Below are 23,273 nucleotides of genomic sequence, written 5' to 3' on the forward strand. Positions count from 1 at the left end.
GTGGGGAAGACAAACTGCATCATATTAAGCAGAAATGTAATTCATTATCATAAGGGTATAATAGCATAATTAAGGACAATTTTTTTTTTGATATAGACAACTGCCTCCATTATTTGAAATACTGAAAGGGTCAATGATATTTAAGGGAAATTAATCTTTTAATGATCTCATTCTTGTTACATCTGAAATGAAGAAACATCCTTCCCAGTTTCCAACCTCACCATCACCTATTCTGCTTGTTTCAATATGTGTTGCCATAACAAGTATTGAACTTGTCTAAATATTCTATGCCATTTTAGAGGAACTTTATAGCTCCTTAAAATTCTATAGAAAATTGCACTCGCAGTGTCATTTTCTGTATACTATAATCAGGGACAAATGAGTCAAGGCAGAAAACTCAATTGTCACTGAACTTTTCTAGTTTTAAGCCTGTAATTTATGCAATAATTTCACTAGATACTTATAAAAATTATAAAGTATTTATTTTACACAGTGATTCAAACTAAGGAACACAGAAGTGCAAAAACAAAAAAAATATTTTTTTCCTCCCTGATTTGTGGTTACCAGGGATTTTTCCTTCTAAAAAAATTAATTCACCTGACAATATTTCTATAGCAGAATCTACTTTCCTTCATTTAAAAAAGCCGTCCTTAGAAAATAGGATTGTATACAGAAATGGAATTAATATAAAAATGTACATTTTTATTTAATGTTTTTAAAAATATTTGCACTCAAATGTGTAAGTACACATACAGCAGCAAAACTTCAAAGTAACTTTGAAGACAATTTTTTTATGGAGTCTGCTAATGTCCTTTTCAAAGCTTATAAAAACCATTTTAGGTTGCAATGGAAGAGAATTGTTCATTATTCCTTTTTGGGGAAAGTGTACAATACATTTGTGCTCATCCACATTCATATACCAAAATCAGTTTAATGAGACACCAAATACAATATTTTACATTGCCATTATTTCCACATATACAGCATATGTCCTAGGTGTCCCACATTTTTATAAACCTCTTGATCTGGTTTTAAAGGTATATAACAGTTTGTCTAAAAATTCTGTACATTTATGTGCAAATTCTCTTGATGAAATAATGAAGGTAGTGAAATCAACAGATGTGAACTCCAAATTACATGATGTAAGTACCATCCTTGTAGTACTTCATGGATTCCATTTGTTTTGTCATTGCAAGGACATCATGGAACCCTGTACTGAGGCCAGACATATGCTGAAAATAAGCTTCTTTTTCCACCTGGATAGTCAAATTGTTAACACCAGAATCTTTGAGAACAGCTGATACCTAAACAGAAAATGAACAGTAAAACACAAACATTAAATTTTTAGCAAAACTCGCTCTGAAGATCTAAGGAAGATAACTCTTCTTAGACAAGAAATATTACTCTGTCACCTAGGTTGTAAAACTTCTACATGTGAAAAACTTATTTTCTTTAAAAGCTTCTTTCTGGGCAGCAGAGGAATGACTTGTTCTCTCAGCAAGTCTAACTGGGATTCTACTTTTTTCTATTGTCACAATATGCACAAAATCTACGGTGAAAGCACTGATCAATCTCAGCATCATTTTTTTTAAGGAGGAAGAAAGGAAAAGAAAAATAAATGCATTAAGCAATTTACATATATGTTATTTTTTTTTAACGTAAAAAATGGATAAAGTGTCCCACAGTTCCATCCCTGCCTCATCTTATCATTGCTACACCTGTTGGAAACTTCTGGAGGCTTGGAAATAACTTTGAAAATGAATAATCCCCAGACCAAGATTGCCTTCAACAACGCACACAGAGGGAAGCTACATGCAAGACATGTTAAAATTAACTGCCGGTTTAAACATTCTACTAATTGAAGACAATGAACAACTTTCAAAAGATGTTATCACAAAGGTGATTTTACCATTTGGTTGTACTACTGGCGACTGACATTTCACTAATCTAGAGAAAGTCATAAGTGTGAGAACTGCAGATTCATGGAGAACGAACATATTAAGCTACCTGCTGTATTATTCTCTGTTCCATTACTTCTGACATTACTTGTACATGTATTGTGCCTGCCACCACATTAGCAGAGTGACACCAGAAGTGAGGATCTCTGTAGGAGATGACACCATCTATGTTCTGGATCTGTTAAAAAACACAGGATAACAAGTAAGAAGTATTCTGTAATACTGTTCAATATTATGCTTCTCCAAAAAATTCATTTGTATGAAATTATAGGCATTGTTACTTCTAACCTTTTCTAAAGCCAAGTGCAGATCTTTTTCATGTTCTGGAGGCAGTCTCAACAATAGTACTTGGCAAGCATCTTTTATTAGAGGGATAACACTGAGAAAAATCAGCGTAGCAATAAATAGAGAACAAAGTGGATCGGCTATCAACCATCCAAACTGTTGAATGAGAATTGTTGATATGATAACACCAACACTGCCAAGGGTATCTGCCAAGACATGTAGAAACACTCCTGGAGTGGGGAAGGAAACACAGCTCATTAATACACTTAACAGTTAAGTGACATAAACAGTAGAGATAAGTACTCCTATCAAATACTCTAATTGATCCATATCAGATTTTAAAACCTGATATCCTAAAATACTTTTATGATCTATATTTATTACATTTGTATGCCACTCAACTCCCAATAACTATGGGCAGATCACAAGTAAAAAAAGAAATAAAAATAAATAAAAAATAGCAAAGATAACAAGAACTGGATAAGACTGAGAAAAAACAAACAACAAATATACACAATCCAAGGGAGTTTGCCAAAGGCCTTTATCTTATATGTCATTAAAAACCTCCCTTTTACGACCCTATAATCCCTTAATTCGCAGTAGAGTCAAGGAGACTAATAGAGCTGAGTGTTTACTGGCTGGATGCCCTTCCTGATGGATGCCTTTCCTTATAATAAGATATCTTATATATCATTCTATGATAAATAAAAACTGAAGTCATTGTTGTGACCCAGGCCCAAGTAGGTAGTAATAAACTTAGTCTGTGGAAAAACAAACTTTATTTGAACAGCTGGGAATTACTTCATTCCCAGAGTTGTTCAACTCAAAGTAAAACAAATGCCTCCCAACACAAATTCTCAGTTATCTCACAAACCTTAGTCCAATTAGGCAAACTGCCAAAGGCCCTTCCTGGCAAATGTCCAGAAGCCAAAAAAACAAAGACGTATATGAAGCAGAAGACGAAGCAGAAGACGCAGCTACAACGTTGTTTTCCGGCAAAGCTCAAATGCCAGTGCTGGTCTGTTTTAAGCCTTATGGGAGGGGCCAATCATCTCTTGGCCCTACTCCTGAGTTGTCCTCTCTGCTTGAGCTGCTCTTGCCTTCTGGCAGCTCTTGTCATGTGTGCATTAGGAATAGGCTCCTCCTGTTCCTCTGCCTCACTACTATCAGTCTCTGGAGCCTCTGGAGTCCACACCTGCCTTCCTGATGGCCTTGGTCTCACCTCAGCCTCATCACTGTCCGTTGCCAGCTCTGTAGGCTGCTGATGGACCACAACAGTCATAAAAAATCGGTTGCTTTCTACTTACCCCTCATATTGGTATTCATGCTGCCTCCTAACGATCCATGCCCGTGCCCATGATTATGAGTGTGCCCGTGGTCATTGTGGGAATGGCCATGGCCATGACCATGGCTGTGATGGGAATGACTGTGCTCATGTGCATGGCATCCTCCTCGAGAAGGCCCATGAGAATGGGCATGGCTAAAGGCACAGATACCAACAAGGTTTACTATCAGTCCTCCAACTGAAACAGGCTGCAGGAAGGAGAACAAAGAATTTTTTAATACTTTATTTAATGCTATTAACTATGCCTAAGAAAACAATGGACCCAGCCCAAAGCAACTTCCCTTGTTGTCCTCATCCTATAGATTGCAGAATTCTTAATGAAATATATTGCAATATAAATACTGGTAATATGTTTTGTGTTCAGAGAATCAGGGTGCTGATAAAACTTAGTTCTCCGTTACGTAATTCTCGGGAATAAAGATTCTCTCATGCGATAATGCAAAACAATGGCCACCTAATCAAAATGCCTCAAGTAGTGTTAAAGTGGGTTAAAAACATCATTAAAACAAACTATAAGAAATATAGGACTAAATACAAAAATAACAACACATTGAAGAATATGAAAAAAAAAATTCAAGAAGTTCGCAAATAGCCCCAAACCTGACACAGAAGCCTAATGTTGGCACTGGTTGTATGTCATTAAACAACATTCCCTGCCTTCTGTAAATGTGGATGAAGCTAAATCAGAAGTAGTTTAAATTTCAGGCCATAAGAGAAATGTAGATTAGATTCCATTTACTACTGTATCATTGTGGCATCTGCCAACTTGCTTATGTCCCAAGTTTTAGTAAAAAGGAGAAGATGGAATTTAGCAAACTGTGAAACAGTTGCTAATTTTTATTATACAGACTCCTTTAACCAGGGGAAACCTGAATAGATGTCACAATATATAGTTCAGCCTGGACAGAAAAGATTGGGTTGAATCAAGTTACATATTGCATGGATGTATTTTTGTTTAAGCATGGCAACCATTGCATACATGGAATGAAGAATAATAGATTATTCTACTATTGTACATTATTTAAAAGAGGCTGATTATTAATAGTCTCTTTGTCTTGAGAGAAGGCAATAGGTTAGATTAGGTGGGTCATGGACACATAAACAGACATGTATTCTTTCCTTTACTCTTCACATAATTCTCCCCAACTTTCATTTTGAGAATGCACAATTCTGAGTCCTCTGACTGAGGCAATGCCCACACACTAGGTTTTGTTTTTATCTCCATGAGGAGAAAAGGGTAAATGCTGCATTTTCTTCGCCATTACCAACAGAATAATACTGTCCATTTTTTGCTATGAAGAAAGATAAAATTATGACATTTATGCCCATTTACAGACACTTCAGTGTTATTGCCATATAAAGGTAGTAAAATGTCAATTGCTCTGGCACATAAAGGCTTTCTGAGTTGCCAGTCTCAGTTCTACACACTTCCCGCTACTTTTTCTTTAAAGGAAAAGCACCATTTAAAAAAATATTGAGGTTGAAAATTTTGAGGCCAGCTAAGTGTGCTTTATTTTCATTGTCATGGGAAACTTCTATGAATTTGACAGCATCAGAAATTCTTGGAAAAGTGAATCCTGTTTATACTGAATTTTAAAAATGCTTTGGAGCACTATTTTTAAAGATTATATATAACAAAGTTCACAAACTTACAGTCAGCATATTTGTATCTATATCTGGAGGATCAACCAGTCTGGCTACGGACTCAGTGAAGACAAAGAAAGCTATTACCATGAGAAAAAGGCCGTTAATAAAACCTGAGAGAATTTCCACACGGCCAAACCTGCAATTGAGAAAACAAGGAATAAGACCATAGAGACAATATACTGAGATGTTCTGAATATGCTGAAATTTCAAACTATTCTGAGAAGCCAAGATTTCAGATAGTCCTTGTTTAACAGTGCTAATTGGGACTGGAAACTCCATCATTCTTTTTTAACAGATTATTTTATTCCTAAAGTTAAAATAATTCCCTCCCCCCAAATACAAACAGAAAAAAAAAAAAAGAACATTTAAAAATCTGCAGTAAAAAGAATAAGACAAAAACCAGATATACATAATTATCTTCCCTGGTTGACTGCTGTTAAATATACTGCAACAATATTAGCCAAATAAATAAATAAATAAATAAATTTGACTGGAAGACAGAACTAAACGTCTAAAAAAGGCTCAATCACCATCCTAACCCAAGGTTTTGGATAGGAACCAGGTAGTTAGTATTTTGTGGAAAATTAAGAGTTGGGAACAGTCTGCCTCTCCTCCTGGTTTGTAAACCATAGCTTTAAAAAAGTGTCAATACAATACACAAATTGTGAATATTCAAAAACAATATATCATTGTTTACTTTAGTGTAAACTGAGTCTTTTCATTATGTTTATTTGGCGTAAATTACCTATCTTTTAATCTCACAATTTTGTCTTTATACCCTTTAAGAAATCTTTATAACTTATTCAGTATACATACCCATAGGAGAATATACGGGTTGCTTTCCATCTAGTCATCAATGCTGCAAAGAGACCCATAACTAAAGCTGAACAGTCAAAAAGCATGTGAAATCCATCTGAAATTAATCCTAGACTATTGGTCCATACACCATAAAATAATTCTATAAATGTAAAAGCCTAAAAAAAATAAAAAAATAATTTTGTCTTTGAAAATGAAACACATTTTAGTGTTACACATCAAACTGATTAGAAAAATTCATACGTAATGGGAAAAATAAAAAACCCAAAGATATATATACTACTCTACAAAGTATAATCTGGAAGAAAATTATATTCTGAATAAGCATTTCAAATGTTTGCTTTTACAACAGAGAAAATTATACCTGAGAATGATTTCTGTTTCACAACTATTAAAACAAAGATGTAAGAAAGTTTCACTGCTTGTCTTTTGAGCCATGGTGAGACAGTGCTTAGAATCAGTATTGCAGGCTAACTCGGCACACAGCCAGATCCTGACCAGCTCAAGGTTGACTCAGCCTTCCATCTTTCTGAGATCAGTAAAATGAGGACTCAGATTGTTGGGAACAATATGCTGATATTTGTAAATTGCTCAGAAAGTGCTGTGAAGCACTATGGGACAGTATATAAGTCTAGCAATAGCAATAGCACTTAGACTTATATATATCTTCACAGTGCTTTTATAGCCCTCTCTAGAGGTGGTTTACAGATTCAGCATATTGCCCCCAATAATCTGGGTCCTCATTTTATCAACCTCGGAAGGATGGAAGGCTGAGTCAACCTTGAGTCGCTTAGAATCAAACTCCTGGAGTGAACATTGAGTTAGCATGCACTACTGCATTCTCACCACTGTGTCACTGCATCTGCAGTATCTGCAGTGCTATTGCTATAGTCTTTTGCCTTTTAGTAATTTATCTAGCTTTGATAAGAGTAAAACAATCCACTGATCCATTATTTCTTTTCAACGTGCAATTTTATGCCTGAACATTTAAAATGCACAGTGTAAGACAGGATCAAAAATGTTTTTAACAAGGCTTTTAACAATGGTTGGGCAATGTGGCCAAGGAAACAGCTAAGAGAACAAAATCACCCTATATCCAAGAGGAAACAGAAAGTAGGTTCTACTCCAAGTCAGTCAATTCTGCACACTGAGATATGCAGTTTTGGCAGTTGCAATTTTTGGATAAGCCAGAATATTCTGGACTTTGGAGTACAAATCTTAGATGAAGCTGATTAATATTATCTAGGAACATACAAACGTAATGGAAAGAAATTAAAAACTCTTACTTTCGGGTTTCCTTCTCCCACCCACTTTATATCCTATGAACAATGTCTCGTGCAATATCACCAAATGTGTTTGGATTTTCGTTTTAAAAGCAGCTGCCCTTCAGATTAGTTCATAAATCATTTATATAGTTCTGTAAAACACTGACATTAGATTTACTGCTGACTAAATGGATGACTTAGATCCTTAAGGATATATACATTTTTTGTGAAGTTAACATACAAAAATACAGAGAAATAAAATTAGTATCTGACTGCAGTCCTTATACACAAAACTGTTTTATCAAGTTATCTATGGAGAAACTGGGGTTTCCTTGAGAAGCTTCCATTAAGGTGCACTCTTTTGCCTAAAATTGTAAGGCTGGGCTATATGATCAGTGCAGGCTCTTCCAGAGAGGTTTACATTAAATGGAGGCTTCTGTTTTATTCTCAATGCCAAATAACAAAACAGTAATTTCACATATTTCTCCCCCCCCCTCTCTCTTTCAAACTCACACAGGGTTAACTATTTTAAAGATAAGCTTACCAGATTTAGGCATAGAAAATAAAAGATCTGCCTTGAGTCAGACTCCTCAAGAATTTGCTTCAGTGATTCTTTAATAAATCGAGGCAAGGACTGAGAGCTGTGTTGTAAAGCATCGCCCATAAAATTGTATAGTGGTATTCCTTCTGGCGAATAACCAATAAGAGTGCCTTTCTGCCCTTTCCGTGTTGGGGAGGAAAGAATATTGGCAGCTGAAAAAAAAAAGAAAAAGCCTATATAAAACACATGAAATACAAAGGCATTTTAAAAAGGTTTTTTTTCCCCAGAGACTCAGACTATTCAATATCAGTTCAGTTTTATATCATACTCGCCACTTAGTCACTTAATGCATAGGGTGATATTGTTTCTTTGTGCTTCAAGTTAAGCCCCTTGATGGTACTGAATTTATTTATTTAATCAATGTATGCGGCCAGCACCTCAACAAATGAGTCAGGGTGAGGAACAATATTAAAAAGATGAAACAAAAACATATACAAAAATTAAAATACACAGCAACTGAGAAAAACATAATTAGCAAGGCTTTGAGATGGGCCTGAGCACTAGATTTATTTATTTTTTAAATTAAACAATAACTAATCACTCATCTTCCATGAATTGACTAGCAAGAAACCTCCAATTAAAAAAAAAACTAATCTATTTCTGCTATTTAGTTAACCAAGGCAGGATTTTCAAAGGAGATAATTCATGCAATTTGATAGGTACTGATAAAAATGAAACAAGAAATTGCTTTCAAAGAAAATCTAGAAACTCCAAACCTAATAACCTTGTCTTCATATGGCAACAGAATAACCAATAGAAAATGCTTTTGTGCATGTGTACACAAGTTTAAGTTCAGAACAGTTAGTGTAACTTATTGATTTATTTTAAAATGAACAATGCAATTCTCTTGTGAACCAAATCTCTATAGTAGCAATAGAGATGATTTACAGCTAGAAATTTCAGCACAGTATTTGGGAAAAAAACACTGCAAAATGATATCATTTTGTGATATCAAGGTCTTTTATCAATGCATGCAAATATCTTAAACAATATTTCACTTTAAAAAAAAAACCAGTCATACTTACATAATATAAAGAAAATGGCACTGACTACCACTCCTCCAGATATAACATGCTCTGTAGTTTCCTGGTGTGCTGGTTTATTCATAGCACGAAGCTGGTTTGTTATTGGATGTGTCCAAAAATTACCAAAAATTAGAGCACTTATGAAAATGAGAAAGGATCCATAACGGGCACATTTTGATACTTCCATCTTGACAAAACACATAGATTCTACATAGAAGTCCAACATTATGACAAAAAAGATTACACTTAAAAAGGGCATGATGAGGGAAGGCCATGATTCTACTTTGCTCTGCAATCAAAATATGCAAATATATAAATACAGGCAGTAATATTTAAATATTCTTATACATTATTGAACAAATGTATTTTTCTTCACTTTTGAAACAAACAAAAATTAGTATTATCAACACATTTTATCATTTGAAAACAACACTGTGTACTCAGGATCAACAGTTCAGGAATAACTATCTACAGTATTATTAAGATAAATAAACATATACCGTAAGAAAATATCATGCAAGTTCAGATTAAAATCCTTGAGTACAACATTCATCATAAATCTCCAAGAACTTGCTCTAGCAATCACTACAGTACTGTGCACCACAGTAAATTCAGAATTTTAATTGATCAACTTTCCAATTAGAAAACCACTTTGGTGGTTAAGGTACCAGGCTAGAAACCAGGAGATAATGAATTCTAGTCCTGTTTTAGGCACAAAACCAGCTTGGTGACCTTAAGACAGTCACTCTTTCTCAGTCCTAGGAATTAGGAAACAGCAAACCACTTCCAAAAAACCTAGGCAAGAAAACTGCATGGGCTTGTCCAGGTAATTCTCAGAAGTCAAGAATGACTCAAAGATACCCCAACACACTTTCCAATTAGATTTATAAAGACTGTTAGATTTATAAAAATATTTAGGGAAAAGGTAGCAAAGTTCATAAAATTATAAAGACAATGTTCTTAAAGCTAGCAAGAAACTGGGTTAAATTGATGAGTTATTAAAAAAATGAAAGTGAAATTTGGAGTGTTGAAAATCAGCTGGAATTTTGATATCAGTTTCAGAAACAAAGTGGACTATAGTTGCATTTCTAACTTCTGTAATTGGCAAAGCATACGTAATAGAAGAGCCGTGGTGGTGCCTTGGTTAGAATGCAGTACTGCAGGCTACTTCTGCTGATTGCCAGCTGCCACAATTTGGCAATTCGATTCTGACCGGCTCTAGTTGACTCAGCCTTCCATCCTTCAGAGGTCAGTAAAATGAGGACCCAGATTGTGGGAAATATGCTGACACTGTAAACCGCTTAGAGAGGGCTGTAAAGCACTGTGAAGTGGTATATAAATCTAAGTGCTATTGTTATTGCTAGCATTAACCCATTCCTTCACAATTTCATCTAATAACTACTGTAGTATTCTCTGTGTCAAACTGTGACACACTCCAGGAATCTGCCTCTTCAAAACCTCTTTCCCTTACCCTGAACAGGATGTGTTATTTTGCTTTGACTGCCCCCTCATACCTTTATGATAAAGGTGGGATAGTCACACCAGGAGGTGCTTCTATTTTATCCATTTTGTTCCCTTTTTCTTTGAGAAATGATAGAAGTTCAAAAAGCCACTTCTTCTAGAGAACATGTTTCAAAATGAAATTACAGATGTTTCAATCCCAGCATCCCCATTATTTTTGGAAAGGCATGGTGCAAACAAAACTGCCTCTCTGAGAGTCACGGCTTGAAGGTACTGACTGCATTAACAAAGATGACATAGATATAATGTTTTGACATCAGAATACTGCTTTGTCTTTAATAGTCAAGTGATGCTAATTACCTCTGTTGTCAGAGACAAAACAATTACCCAAGGACACAGAAGGAGAACTGAAACAAGATGTGATAATGATTGAAGGCGTTTGGCTCCACCAATATCGACTGAGAGTTTTCGGGAAGCTGTGTGAAATCCAACTTTACAACACAATGCTAATACAAGCAAGATTACTCCACCCTACCAAAAGAAAAAAAAAGAAAGAAAGAAAAACTTCAATTAACACTCTAAAAAACAAATGCTCAATATTCCTTTAAGTGTATCTCTATTAATAAACACCACAAACTTCACATTTTTCTCAGAAAGCAGAAGAAAGATGCATATAAAATTATTGGCAGCCCCAGAAATTTGTAAACAATTGATAAAATCAATGCCTGCAGCTGTACCTAGTGAGATTCAAGTTTCCAGTTTCCCAAATCCAAGTCCTCTGTTCCCTAACATACTGGTACTGCCATTATGATACAAATACATAATAAATTATTGCAAATTGAAGGCCATTAAATAAAAAATGATTTGTCAATGCTGTTGCAATACAACATAGCCTTTCTACTGTGAAGTAAGCTACCCCTAAGTGCAATGGGACTTTCCTCCAGGTAAAAGATGATTGAAACACCTCATTCATCTACAAAGATACTTACATTTAAGGACTGTGCATATCCAAAAAATTTGAAATAATTCATCAGAAACTATTAATAGTACTTTTAAAAAATGTTTGCTAACAGTAACCAATTAAAATAATCAAGTTATTAACTTTTCAACAGTTTATTCAGCATTTACCTTATGATCTGCAACTCCTAAGAAAGTGATGACTGTATAAAGCATATGGGTTAGAGCACTGTCATGATGTCCTTCAGCTAAAGAATTTGAAGTTCAGGAAAATTCTGCAGCAGGACCTTATCCCTGTCTCATTCAAGAATACATAACAACATTCTGATTTCTACTAACTACTTCCTTAAAGAAATTAAATGAAAGATAATCCCTATAGTGAAAACATGAGTTTCATCTGATTTTTGAAGGATAAGCTAAGCAATACTCAATCACAAACTATTGCCTTAAAGGTGAAAAACAAAGGAACAAGTAAGAGGACTTAACAATCTCGGCAAATATTTTGGAATTATTTTGTTCATGGTATAATTTTCTCAGGGCTTTTCTTTCCTTTTTGGATTTTTGTAAATGTTTATATTATTTTGTTAACCGTTTATAACTATTTCTTTACATTAATTGGTTGATAGCTCTTTAAAAAAACCCGATCATAGAACACACACATTGGAAATATGATTAGAATGCATATGCTAAAATATACAGTAAATAACCATTTTCAATCTAATGGAAAAGTTTTCAAAGTAAGTTATAACATTGAAATTTTATGGAATAGTCTTCCACTATCAATTCCATCTTGTTCCTTATTTTTTATTCTTACCAAAGGTAATGTTCCGTAGCCTCAAACAGAATGGATTCCTATCAAGAACCTAATCTGCAGACATGCCAAAAATCTGGCTTTATGTTCTTAAGGGGGCAGAACCGTAGTGATTATTTATGGGATTAATTTAGGAATTCTTCAATGTGAATAAATTATCATTTAGATTCTAAGTTTAAATTCCTTGTCAACAGAGTTTACTGTTTACTGTTACTGACTGGACTTAACATTTTTGAGAGGCTGAGGTTCATAAAGTAATAAGGTAGCATACGACAAGTGGGCACCACTATTTGCAGGATTATTTTTTTTAAAAAAAAACTGATTTTGATAGTCCTTGAGGATTAACTCAAGGATTGAGTTATGACAAGGATTTCAATTGGGATTGAAAGTTCCATCAACAAGTGCTCTGGTTATAAGAGGGATGTCATGTGGCCACATCGTTTAGCAACAGCAATCCCTGTTGTTGTTATTAACCAAATCTCAATAGTCACTAAGGACCCACCCTGATCCAAGCAAATCTTGGCTTGGTCCCTTTTGAAGCACCCTCGCAGTCCTAAATACAGGTAGGTTACCAAGCATCCAAATTTTGATCATGAGACTGCAGGTATGGCCATAATTTTGGGGACCAGAGATAACTACCATTTGTTCAGCAATGCCATAACTTTCAACAGTTGCTGAATAAATGGTCATTATGTGAGGACTACTTCTATACTTATTTCTCTACTGTTTACAGCTGTTACCTGTCATAAGATGTTGGAAAATTGTGCTTTCAGCAACCAAGGTGAGAGAGAGTTATGATCACGGTAACAGCTGGTTTCACAAGCTGCATGGAGTCCTCTGACCTAATGCTTAATTGGTGTTATGATGCATATCTACTGTGGATTTTCCTACAAATCTCAGTAGCTTTCTGGACTGACAACAGCATTCTTCTGACCAACCTGCATGAACACCCTCAGGAGGAACTGTGATGATTAATTTCCAGTCATTTTTGGCAATCAGAAGGCAATACTGAGATATTACTGCCTTGACCACAAACATTGGCCAAGGGATATTGTAGAAAATAAAGTATCCTCATGCTTTTAACTTTGTACAAAACCATTAAGTTAAATTGTCTATTCGGCAACATCAGTACCATGCTGAATCTTTACTTTGTATATTCCTCACTCTCCACCCCCCTCACCCTCCACCCCTCTCACCCTCCCAAGTTTAAAAAACTATCTCGTGCTTTAAAGCAGGGGTGTCAAACTCAATTTCATTGAGGGCTGCATCAGGGTTGTATTTGATCTCGGGGTGTGTGTGTGTGTTTGAGGTGTCAGGGGGTGTGGCCAGGGGTGTGTGGCCAGCTTGACATAACTCATGTTGGGGGCACCCATTTTCAGCAGCGATGGCCTGCAGCCCTCTGCCAGTGAAAATGGAGCTCCAGAGGGTTGCACGCGGCCCTCCTGGCCTCCATTTTCACTGGCAGAGGCAGCACGGGCTGGTCCTTTGCTGTTTCCAGGGCGGCCCTGCGGGCCAGATCTAAACACCCCACGAGCCGGATGCAGCCCACGGGCCTTGAGTTTGACATCCCTGCTTTAAAGCTTCAAATGATCTGGTTCAGGGATAGGGATTATAGCAGAGAATTAAAAAGAGCAGGCCTTTTTCGCTTGGGGTGCCAGTTTTTTATACTTTCTCACTAGGGGTAAATCCTGATTATAGTTAAATATCAGTTTTTCATAAGAGCTAAAGATATTACAGTAAAGTTATTTTACTTTCTGTTGTTTGGAAACATCAGCAGCTTAGCAGTATTTTTCACAGTTTATTCTGCTTGCACTTTAAAACAAAAATGCTATATTCCTTGCAGAGCATAATGGTACATAGGCAATAAACAATAAGCATTGTTATATATAGGCAAAGCAAAAAAACCCCAAAACCTTAGATCTTTTCATTATCACATTAATTTACAGGAGTGAAAAAGGTACAACTATAGTTTCCTTTCTCATTATTTTCAAGAAAGAAGAAAATTAAGGATACTAGATACTTTTTAAAATAAAAACCAACATGCCTCAGCATACAAAAGTAAGCTATTACATAACCACTAATAATACTGTTACGTATTAGCAAGTTTATTTCAGAAATAGTAATTGAATTGGGCACAATTTCTAACAGAATAAAGTACTTCATTTTTTGCAACATGTTAACAGTCTCGTTGAAATTAAGCAGTTAGTAAAAAAATTTCTCTCTGTTATAAAATCAGAAAGGATACGGTGCTCTGCAATTTTAGCCATGAGATCATCATTATCAAAAAGCAGCAGGCAGATCACAGCAATTATAAAAAATGCCACACCTCTCGTCTGGGGAAAAAAATGGAGAAGCTGGTTATAAAAGGAGACAAATACTCTGAATAACTTGTGGCAACGAAAAAACAGGTAATATGAAAACATTTATTATATAAAGTTTTTTGTAAAACAAATGATACCTTTGCTGGCCCTCCTTTGGAACTTGTGAACAGGACACTGAGTAATGAAATGACAACAATATCACTATGTTCAAAAATCAACACAGTTCTGCAAAAGAAGAACATAGCCAAAGTAACCAAATTTTGTAAGACACTAATTCGAAAACCTGAGGCTCACTCAAACAGTATTCTGGAATCATTTCTAGCAACTTAATCAGAACAGTTGTTGCAGTCAGTACCTTCTCATCTGTCTATATTTGGAAGTGGGGGATACAGTAAGTCTTCTGCTAAGTTTTGCAAGGCACAACAGAAATAAAAAATTTGCCTTTCTCTGGTTCAATGATGAGCTACATATTAAGAATTTCATCTATCTTTTCTCAATATTACTCTTAAGCAAGAGTAAGAGTACTCTTACTCTTACTCTTGCACAGAATAAGTACAAGTCCTACCCTTGGAGAAACTCCTTCTCCATCACTAAATGGATCAATTTCTGCAGAGAGGGGTATAGGATTGCACTGAAGGGATGGGTCTGGCCTAACATAACTTGAATTCTAGACCTAATATACCGGTTTCAAACTGGTGTTAAGAAAAAAGGTTAAAGCTTCTCCAAGAGTTATAATGCAGGTTTTAATTCACAGTCCAGGAAATCGATGCTATAACCATGGACATTTATGGTATCTTAGTCTGTTTTAAGATACTGTATCGTAACCTTTTAGTTTAGCTTTTTACTATTACTGTGACTGGGTTCAAATACTACTAATTTGAGCTGGCTGAGATGGAAGATTTGTTTTAATACTTCTGTAAGATTGGAGAAGGCTAACCTAAATAAACTTGATTTTTACATCACATTTTTCATGGATAAACACATAACTTATTTACCTTAGTGGTCCACACAGAGTGAGGCCAAAAAACCACAAGAATGATATTATACAACCAACAACGGCATGTTTAATTATTTTGATCCACTGGAAGAAAAGAAAAATGCATGAGGATTCTTAGTCAATTCTGAATCCAAATCATTCTCTTAAAAAGCACACACAATGTTTTGTTAGATTATTATTATGAAATACACAATTCAATAATTCATATTTAAACATTCTTAGTACAATTGCAGAAATATAGAACTTTGGAGGCCATTTGATACCCACTAAACTAATTTAATTCCTTATCTCACAACAAAATAATTTCATTACCAAAATGCTACACCCCCAATTATAGATTGAACTAATTAATATATAGCAAAGGAACTCAGGATACTTGTTGCTAAATTTTCTCACAAAATTTAGCATAAAACGTCCTCCTAGAAGGACCCCAATATTTTAGCTTTCAGGAAGGCTTTAAAAAGCTGGCTCTTCCCCCAAGCATTGGGAAAGGGTAAGGTTAGAGCTGGGGAATTGTATCTGGAGATGTCCTGCTTTTACTGTTTGTTGTTGTTATTGTTGTTTTGGTTTTATTTTTGTTGTGAGCCACCCAAAGTTGTGGCACATAAGATACTTTAAACAAATGCATGAAATTAAATGACACTTCTTTCCTGCAAAAGCTGTTACGTGAATAACTGCAGTTGTTAAATGAGTAACATGGCTGTTAAGTGAATCTGGCTTCCCCATTGATTTTGCTTGATCACATGACCTCCAGACGCTGTAAACATCATAAATATAAGTCAGTTGCCAAGTGTCTGAATTTTGATTATGTGAGCATGGAGATGCTGTTATGGTTGTAAGTGTGAAAAATAGTCATGCCGCTTTTTTCAGTGCCGTTGTAACTTTGAACTATTATTAAATGAACTGTTGTAAGTCGAGGACTACCTGCAATAGCAGCTAATATATAAATTCTTGAACTGACAATTGAGCTTTGGTTACTTTAGAGAATGGCATTTGGTCTTGGATTGTAAATATAACAAAGTATAAATAATGTAGAGAACTAAGATTTTGTTTTCAATGTATTTCAATAGGCAACCTGATTGTATAAATTCTTAACTTTAATAAACTATTGCAGAGACAGAAATATGTAACAGAAACAATGTTTTTAAGCTTTCCAAAATGCATTTTCCAATGCAAAACATGAAAATTATCTTGAATCTTTCATATGATTTAATACACTTTTGGGGAAGTTTCTGCAATACTACAATTGATTTCCAACTCAAATAAGAATTCTGTCATTCTAATTCCATATGCTATGTTCTGATCTATACATATACACAGCTTGTCTAGACACTTTAACAATTCCTTTAAATGAGTTCATATAAACATGATCTCTGTAATCAGAGTTCTACAGACCTGATGCTTAGTTACTGGTTTTCCAGAAGAAAATGGTTTTTGAATCAAAATTGTAAAAAATGCAGATCTGTACAAATACAAAATTCTGTTAGTCAATGACTGAATTTAGAAAAAAATAATAATGCTGCATTATATTTATATATCCTGTAAATTTGGCTATGGCATTTTAAAGCATTCCTTTCAAAGAATAAGACAAATCCATCGTTTCTAATCTGGAACCCAACAAATCTTATTTCATGTAGGAATTAATATGGATTTATAGAAAGCTACAGAAAATTTCTGCATTGTTTATGTATTTATTTCTACATACTATTTAAAAGATATGTAAAAATAAACTTATAAATACATATGCAACATTTTTACTAGCCAATTAACGAAAAGCAATTTGCATACTTTTGACAATGGTCTCAACTTTAAATTGATGCTAATTATATTAGCAAACTACTGTTGCTGATTTTTTTGTGACAAAATAAAATTTATTTAATTGCAGACAATGACCTGACAGACTCCAACTGTGATTAGAGATGGCTATGAAAAAGAATTAAAATGAGGGATATGCTTGGTAACAGGGGACCATAAATTTCAACAGTCCTATGATCTCAACAAGTCTATGATGATGACCACCTCCCCCAGGAAAAATGTTTAGATACAAATGTCCCAAAGATGCTTTTTCAAGAGGCAACTGGATTTTCTTGTTTTTCTTTGAAGATGTTTCGCTCAGTGGTGAAATCCTCTGTGGGTTGCCACTGGTTCGCTGCCTGCGCAATGTGCGCCAAATGCACACTGCGCATGGAAAAAGGAACCTTTTGAAGGTAAGTAGAACAGCAAGGGGGCCCCAAACAGCTGTGCTGCATGATTTAGATTCACTGCTAAATCAGGATTTCCTGCGTTCTAGCGACTATAAATCGAGTGGCACAGCTGATCGTTGGAAATACCACTTCGGACGAACTGGTAGCTTTTTTTTTACTATTGGTTCACCCAAACCAGTGCGAACCAGTAGCATTTCACCCCTAGTCTCCCTTCTCATCCAAGAAGCTGAAGAGCTTCTTGGGTGAGAAGCGAAACATCTTCAAAGAAAAACAAGAAAGTTCAGTTGCCTCTTGAAAAAGCATCTTTGGGACAGCTATAACTTGGATGACTGAGAATCTTCATAGGCATTTAGATACAAACAAATGATAATAATAAGTGCTGAAAAACAAAAACATAAATCAACTCACCCAAGTTTTACAATGAAGATAAATTGTACAAGGTGAACTACTTTCAAGAGATCATAGGATTCAAACAATCCTAGAGCCTTCAAAAATTTAGTTAAACATAGTAACACTATATATTTAGTCAGGCTGAAAAGAAGAAAAAAAAAGTTAAATGCTAATTTTTCAAGCAAGTCTATACAATTATGTAAATATATTTTAGATAAGTTAACTTTCAATGTATCAATTCTAGAATTAAAATTACCATAAGGCCATAAACATTTTTACTTCTAATGGAAAAATCAAAATTAAGACAATTTAAAAGATTTAATTACTTAACTTGAATATATTTTAATGGATAACTGCATGAAATGGTTTCTGATCTATAATGCCCAATGGCTAATCAAACACTTAAGGTGTAAAATACTAAGAGAACTAAATGCACCTGTCCTTATTTATACTCTGGAATTATATGAAGTAAGCATAATTGTACTATCCATGATGCATTTGTTCCTCAAAATACTATCCCATTATTAATTTCTCTGCTTTACTATAAGTTATTTAAAACAAAAGATGCATCATGGATTGATCCAGTGCAATACTCCTAATAGCAAACATTTATTATTAGCAAATAATATCCCACATATTTATTGTTTTATAGTCCAATACAACAATTTAATATGCATGCATAAGTTACATAAAACCAGGACACTCAAAACTGTAAGGAACTAGTTGACTTCTACAATGTAGGCTAAAGTGACAGATAAAAATGAGAAATTGATTCAGTCTCTATGATTCAGCATGTTCAAGTATGGTTTTAATATAGGAGATTGAAGCCTGACCAGGTTACCATCTAATAATACATTGACTTTAGACCAGAGGGGGAAAAAATTCTATGGGGATTTTGGGGAAAAAATCTGGGAAGAATCCAAGGATGGGGTGATTCCACTATAATAAAAATTAGTAAATTTTACCTGGTTATCTAAGTCATAGAGTATTTGCTAGGGTTTTATTGGTGTCTAGGATAAATATAGTTGGTTTTGACAAATAACAATATTTTAAAACTGAACTCTGAATCTAGCTCAGTGTAGGCTTTATTACACTAAAGAAGTTCAGTGTAAAAGAACTGTTGACTAGTGATGTAAGACTAAAGGAAATCGTGCATCTATATCTTTAACTGGGGAGCCAGTTTGGTGTAGTGATTAAGGCAGCAGGCTATAAAAAGGAAGCCTCTGGTCCACTATTAGGTTCAGTCATTTGGGAAGCTTTTCCTAGTTCCAACAGGAATAGAATAACAGAGTTGGAAGGGACATTAGAGGTCTTCTAGTCCAACCCTCTGTTTAGGCAGGAAACCCTACACCACTTCAGACAAATGATTTTCCAACATGTTCTTAAAACCTTCCAGTGTTGGAGCATTCACAACTTCTGGAGGCAAGCTGTACCACTGATTAATTGTTTTACTGTCAGGAAATTTCTCCTTAATTCTAGGTTGCTTCCCTCCTTGGTTAGTTTCCACCCATTGCTTCTTGTCCTGCCCAAGTGCTTTGGAGCAGGGGTCTCCAACCTTAGTAACTTTAAGGTTTGTGGACTTCAACTCCCAGAGTTCCTCAGCCAGCTTTGAACTCTGGGAGTTGAAGTCCACAAGCCTTAAAGTTACTAAGGTTGGAGTCCCCCGCTTTGGAGAATAGCTTGACTTTGGCGCAGCCCCTGAGATATTGGAACACTGCTATCATGTCTCCCCTAGCCCTTCTTTTCATTAAACTAGACATGCCCAGTTCCAGCAACCGTTCTTCATATGTTTTAGCCTCCAGTCTCCTAATCATCTTTGTTAGACGACCATGGTTAACCACTTTCGAAAATACCGCCTTAAAATTACATAGCCCCCTCTCTCTCACACACAACACACACGGACAATCTTTAATAGTTTTGCAGAGAAGAAATCTAACAGGTGTAGGATAACATAACGAAGCCACAGGTGGGAAAGAACAGGTGCCTGTTGTCCCTGACTGTGGCTTTCACCGCCAGGAATAAAGAACCTCTGATGAGGATACGGGGTGCATAAACTGCAAAAAGTCTAACGGGGCTTCTTCCACTTCTGTAGCAGAACAAGGATTCCGTCGCCGCGTCTTCCATAGAAAGACCTGGCCCAGAAAGCCTTTGCTCTACAGAGGAGAGGACGCCTCCACGTTAGCTCGGCTGCAGGCGACGTCTTGTCAAAATGACCATCAAAGAAATAAGAACCCTCCTCGCAGGCTCCGCCTGGACCCGCTCGCCCTCTCGGCTAAACGCTCCCTGGACGGTCAGTTACCGGGCGCTGGGCACATCCACAGGCCCCAGCCGCCCGCCTCTGGCCAGGGCCTCGCTGCTGCTCCCGCTGAACTTTTCTTCCATTGCCGGCTCTCACGCCCGGCCTCTTCAGCCGCCGCCGCCACCACCACCTCCGCCGCCGCGGGGCCTCCTCATCCTCCACGGACCGAGGGCCGGGTGAGCGAACAGTAGATGACAGCCCGCAGCAGGCCTCAGCCCGCCGCGGTACAGGAAGAGGCCGCTGAGCCAAAAGCCACGTCCTCAGCAGCCGCCGGAACTGCAGAGAAGCGGAAAGGGGAAAGTGGGGACCGGAAGAAAGGAGACACTCGCTGCTCAACTTCCCATCTCTTCCCCCGCTCCTGCCTGAATGGATTCGCCCATCAGGGCTTTAGGAAATGGCATGAGGCAGCGCCATCTATCGGCGTATGTCTGCATCGTTTTCTTCCTGGAATGATATAATGTTTATGCCCATTTTCTCTGGAGCGGATTCTCTTTGACCCGAGTCCTTCAGACACGGTCATGTCACATTGTTGTTCCTAGCCCGATTTATTTTGTTGGCTGTATGGTCTTAGATTCGGAGTGAAAATCTGTGGCCTTCAAATATTGATATACCAGATTCCCATAATCTGGAACTGCCTTGCCCAGTGGTTTATATAGAATAGAATAGAATAGAATAGAATAGAATAGAATAGAATAGAATAGAATTTTTTATTGGCCAGGTGTGATTAGACAAACAAGGAATTTGTCTTGGTGCATATGCTCTCAGTGTACATAAAAGAAAAGATACCTTCATCAAGGTACAACACTTACAATACTTAATGATAGTCATAGGCTACAATTAAGCAATCAGGATACAATCAATATCAGTATAAATCATAAGGATACAAGCAACAAAGTTACAGTCATAAGTGGAAGGAGATGGTGATGGGAACGATGAGAAGATTAATAGTGCAGATTTAGTAAATAGTTTGACAGTGTTGAGGAAATTATTTGTTTAGCAGAGTGATGGCATTTGGGAAAAAACAATTTTTGTTTGTGTCTAGTTGTTCTGGTGTGCAGTGCTCTATAGCATCGTTTTGAAGGTAGGAGTTGAAACAGTTCATGTCCAGGATGTGAGGGATCTGTAAATATTTTCACAGCCCTCTTTGACTTATGCAGTATACAGGTCCTCAATGGAAGGCAAGTTGGTAGCAATTATTTTTTCTGCAGTTCTAATTATCCTCTGAAGTCTGTGTCTGTCCTGTTGGGTTGCAGAACCAAACCAGACAGTTATAGAGGTACAGATGACAGAGTCAGTAATTCCTCTGTAGAACTGGATCAGCAGCTCCTTGGGCTGCTTTCTTTCTAACTAGGGAGTCTGTGCTTGAATCAGAAGCTCTCCAGTGGGAAAATACTTGTCCTGGTGTGGGCTGTGGCTTTTGCCCAGAATTCATTGGATTCACTTAGAATTCTCATATAAAATAAGGTACAAAGTTGTAGTCTAATAATAACTCAGGAGCAAGTTCCAAAGACTTGGTGGAACAACTACATTGGATTGCAATCTTAAAGTCTCCTATAAGAAGCTTTCTCAGAAATAAGCTCCATTCACGTTGAACCCAACAGGATTTATATTACTGGATCAAGTGTTCCGTTTATGATTGCAGGCCAAGAGTCTCCTCTTAACTTACCATGTGCCATGTGATTCCTGGCTCACCATACTAAGGAAGGAGTGTAATTTCATACCTTGCCATCCAGGCAATGGAGCTTCAATTTGTGACCCTAAATTCAATGTCAGCCTCTGATATCTTGGTCACGGTACTTACATCTGTCTGCTTGGCCCTTGTGTACTGTCTGGATTTTTTGCTGAAAAGCCCAGCCAAATTCTTGGGCAGAGTAATAAAGGTGAAAGGTGAGACTGGAGCTGACCATATCTGACCCCCCAATAAAGCAGCCAACTCACCCAACTTTTGGGTACATATAAGTCTCTGATTTCAATGCATCTTCTTCCATTTGAGTAAATCACAGCGAGCCAATTTGATTACATATGGGCAAAGTCTGTGTATCAGAACGTCCTGTTCCAATTCATTCAGATTGATTACCTCATAATGTATTTGTACTGACATGTCTTCAGAGGAGAGGGAAGACACCTAAGTCTAAGCAACGCTGTAACTCTGAGGTGTACAACCGGAGTGCCTAAAGCAACATAGAACCATCAAAAGTTTTGGATGCAGCTCCCAAATACGTCTGAATATTATTTTGAAATTGTATCCCTTAATTACACCTGCTTTCGGATACTATAAATGCCCTCTTATTTATGTTAAAGATAAACAATCTTTTCAGCAGAAGAGGTGCACTCAGCATGAATATGATAATGAAGTTGTCAGTGAATAATGAAGCATGAGTAATAAAGTTGAGATATAACTGTATTGAATAAGGCTGTAATTATGGACCTGATCCCTAGTTTGAAGGCTTGCAATGGTTTTTCAGCAATTAATGAAGCCTGAGCCTTGCAGAGGCTTAAAACTTTTCCAAAACTATTTAGGATGTTCAGGAGGATTTACATTACATTAAGGCTTTGCCTTAAATCAGTGTGGTGTACTAGTTATGTTGATGGACCCCGAAGAGGTTCAGATCCATCCTTAGTCCTGAAAGCTCACTTGATGACTTTGGCCCAGTCAATCTCTCTCAGACTCAATTTACCTCACAGTCATTCTTGTGGAGAAAACAGAAAGAGGAAACATTATATATACTGCTCTGAATTTTTGAATGATAGGCAGGTATAAATGTAATAAACATATAAATAATCTCTTGCACCAAGTCCACTCTGGGAGGGTTTGGGGGTTTCAAAGACAGTTTGCAGCCTAAAGGCTGCAGTTGACCACTTTTGGATCAAGAGCTCTACAATTAACAATA

The 23,273-nt window shown here is 36.5% G+C and overlaps 1 protein-coding gene across 1 annotated transcript; it reads right to left on the minus strand.

Moving 5' to 3' along the window:
- Positions 1-676: 676 nt before the first annotated feature.
- Positions 677-20,664, minus strand: SLC30A5 (solute carrier family 30 member 5). Its single transcript, XM_058169387.1, has 16 exons — positions 20,383-20,664; positions 18,102-18,224; positions 16,885-16,951; positions 15,488-15,573; positions 14,630-14,717; positions 14,417-14,504; positions 11,532-11,608; positions 10,764-10,934; positions 8,943-9,231; positions 7,861-8,069; positions 6,052-6,209; positions 5,242-5,371; positions 3,551-3,776; positions 2,247-2,473; positions 2,008-2,136; positions 677-1,304 (listed from the first exon to the last, which is right to left on the minus strand). Exons 1-16 carry the CDS (start codon positions 20,463-20,465, stop codon positions 1,134-1,136), a joined length of 2,322 nt encoding a protein of 773 aa, XP_058025370.1. The 5' UTR covers positions 20,466-20,664; the 3' UTR covers positions 677-1,133.
- Between the last annotated feature and the right edge of the window lie 2,609 nt (positions 20,665-23,273).

Source organism: Ahaetulla prasina, chromosome 2, assembly GCF_028640845.1.
Source record: "Ahaetulla prasina isolate Xishuangbanna chromosome 2, ASM2864084v1, whole genome shotgun sequence".
Taxonomy (NCBI): domain Eukaryota; kingdom Metazoa; phylum Chordata; class Lepidosauria; order Squamata; family Colubridae; genus Ahaetulla; species Ahaetulla prasina.